We start from the raw sequence: 1,609 nt of genomic DNA, 5'->3' as shown, positions 1-1,609 counted from the left end.
TGTATGTGTGTGTGTGTGTGTATGCTTGCATCTGTGTGTGTGTGTGTGTGTGAGTGTGAGTGTGTGTGTGAGTGTGTATGTGCACACAGCAGTGTTGCCCTACCTGGAGGTGGGGTGGCATGGTTCCCAGCGAACTGCATGGGGATGCAGAGGTCGTTATCGATGGGGAACTTATCGCAGGTCAGCATCTCCGGCCAGGGGAAGCCGTAGGTCTCCATCACCGGAGCACAGCTGTCCCTCACGGCCTCACACAGCGAGCGGCACGGGTAGATGGGCCTGTCCAGGCACACCGGCGCGAACAGAGAGCACAGGAAGACCTGGGTGTCAGCGTGGCACCGCTTGGCCAGGAGGGGCACCCAGCTGCCCGCCTGCTGCTTGACCTCTGGCATGGTCTCGTGGTCCAGGAGGTTGGGCAGCCTCATCTTCTTGTAGCCCACGTTGTGGCACAGGCGCAGGTCAGCTGGGATGTCCACGCACTGGGGCTGCTTGGTGTAGAAGCGGCCGTTGTGGAAGTTGTCCGACTGCCAGCTGTAGTAGTCGTACTCGTCCGCGGCCGAGACGGTGGTGGTGAGGAGGAGGAGGAGGAGGAAGAGGAGCGAGAGGCCCAACGCCACGCTGAAGGAGCCCTGGGTTAATGCCCACCTGGGGCTCTTTTGTCCTTGTGCCATGCCTCTCTGAGCTCTGACCAACAATTCAAGACGGTTGTATCCAAAGTCTCCAAAGTGACTCAGAGAAGACAAAAATGCAGAGAGAGAAAGAGAGAGAGAGAAACAAGTGGGGCAGGAGAACAAGCTGTAATCCTTTTTTTTCCTGAGTATGGAAGCAGCGGATTGAAAACAAAAGAAGTTGTTTAATTCCCTTCTTCCCTGGAGAGTCAGCCCTCTAAGCCTTGCAGTGAAACACCTCCCTGTGTGTGTGTATGTGTGCCTCAGGTGGTGGAGTGGGGAGGCAGCAGTCAAGGAAGGGTGAGAACACAAGTACAGTGGACTGCTGGTTTCTCTTTCTAACTTTCCCTGTCCGAGCTTTCTTACTCTCCTCCTCTCTGTGTCTCTGTCTCTCTCTCTCTTTAACCAGTCTCCAGCCTCTCCTGCTCTCTGTCTATCAGTCTGTAGCTGCGGTGAGGAGTACCTAGGCTTTAAGAGGCAGTGGGAGCTGGTCCCTGCAGCTGCCTGCCCCCTAGCAGGATCCCAGACCACTCGCCCTCCTACTGGCCTCCCCTGGACTCACTCACTGCTGCCTCAGCCAATCACAACACTGGGGGAGGTTCCCTCTGGCCTCCGGGACACTCCTCCTGCCCCCTTTCCTCTCCAAAACCCCTCCTCTAAATGAGAGAGAGAGAGAGAGAGAGAGACAGACAGAGAGAGAGAGACAGACAGAGAGAGAGGGAGAGAAAGAGAGAGAGAGAACGCACAAGGGCAAGTTTCCTCAGCTATACTTTTTCTTCTCCTTTTCTCTGATATGTACAAACGTCTTCTTGTCCCATACACACCCGCAAACTTTCTCTCTCACTTTGATCTCTGCATCTTTTTCTCATAGCAATACGTTGTCACACTCCTGATAGTGATGGTTGTGTCACACACTGATGAAGGATTGTTGAACCTTTCTACCC

The 1,609-nt window shown here is 54.6% G+C and overlaps 1 protein-coding gene across 1 annotated transcript in view; it reads right to left on the bottom strand.

The window, feature by feature from the left end:
- Positions 1 to 1,097, bottom strand: part of sfrp5 (secreted frizzled-related protein 5) — a 15,451-nt gene extending 14,354 nt beyond the window's left edge. The window contains exon 1 of the mRNA XM_071914154.2: positions 104 to 1,097. Within this exon, the coding sequence (XP_071770255.1) occupies positions 104 to 668 (565 nt within the window). The 5' untranslated portion in view covers positions 669 to 1,097. The remainder of the gene's footprint in view (positions 1 to 103) is intronic.
- Positions 1,098 to 1,609: the final 512 nt, after the last annotated feature.

The sequence above is a fragment of the Centroberyx gerrardi genome, chromosome 15 (assembly GCF_048128805.1).
Source record: "Centroberyx gerrardi isolate f3 chromosome 15, fCenGer3.hap1.cur.20231027, whole genome shotgun sequence".
Classification (NCBI taxonomy): Eukaryota; Metazoa; Chordata; class Actinopteri; order Beryciformes; family Berycidae; genus Centroberyx; species Centroberyx gerrardi.
Note: the sequence above shows the minus strand (reverse complement) of the source record. Positions and strands in the feature narration are given on the sequence as shown.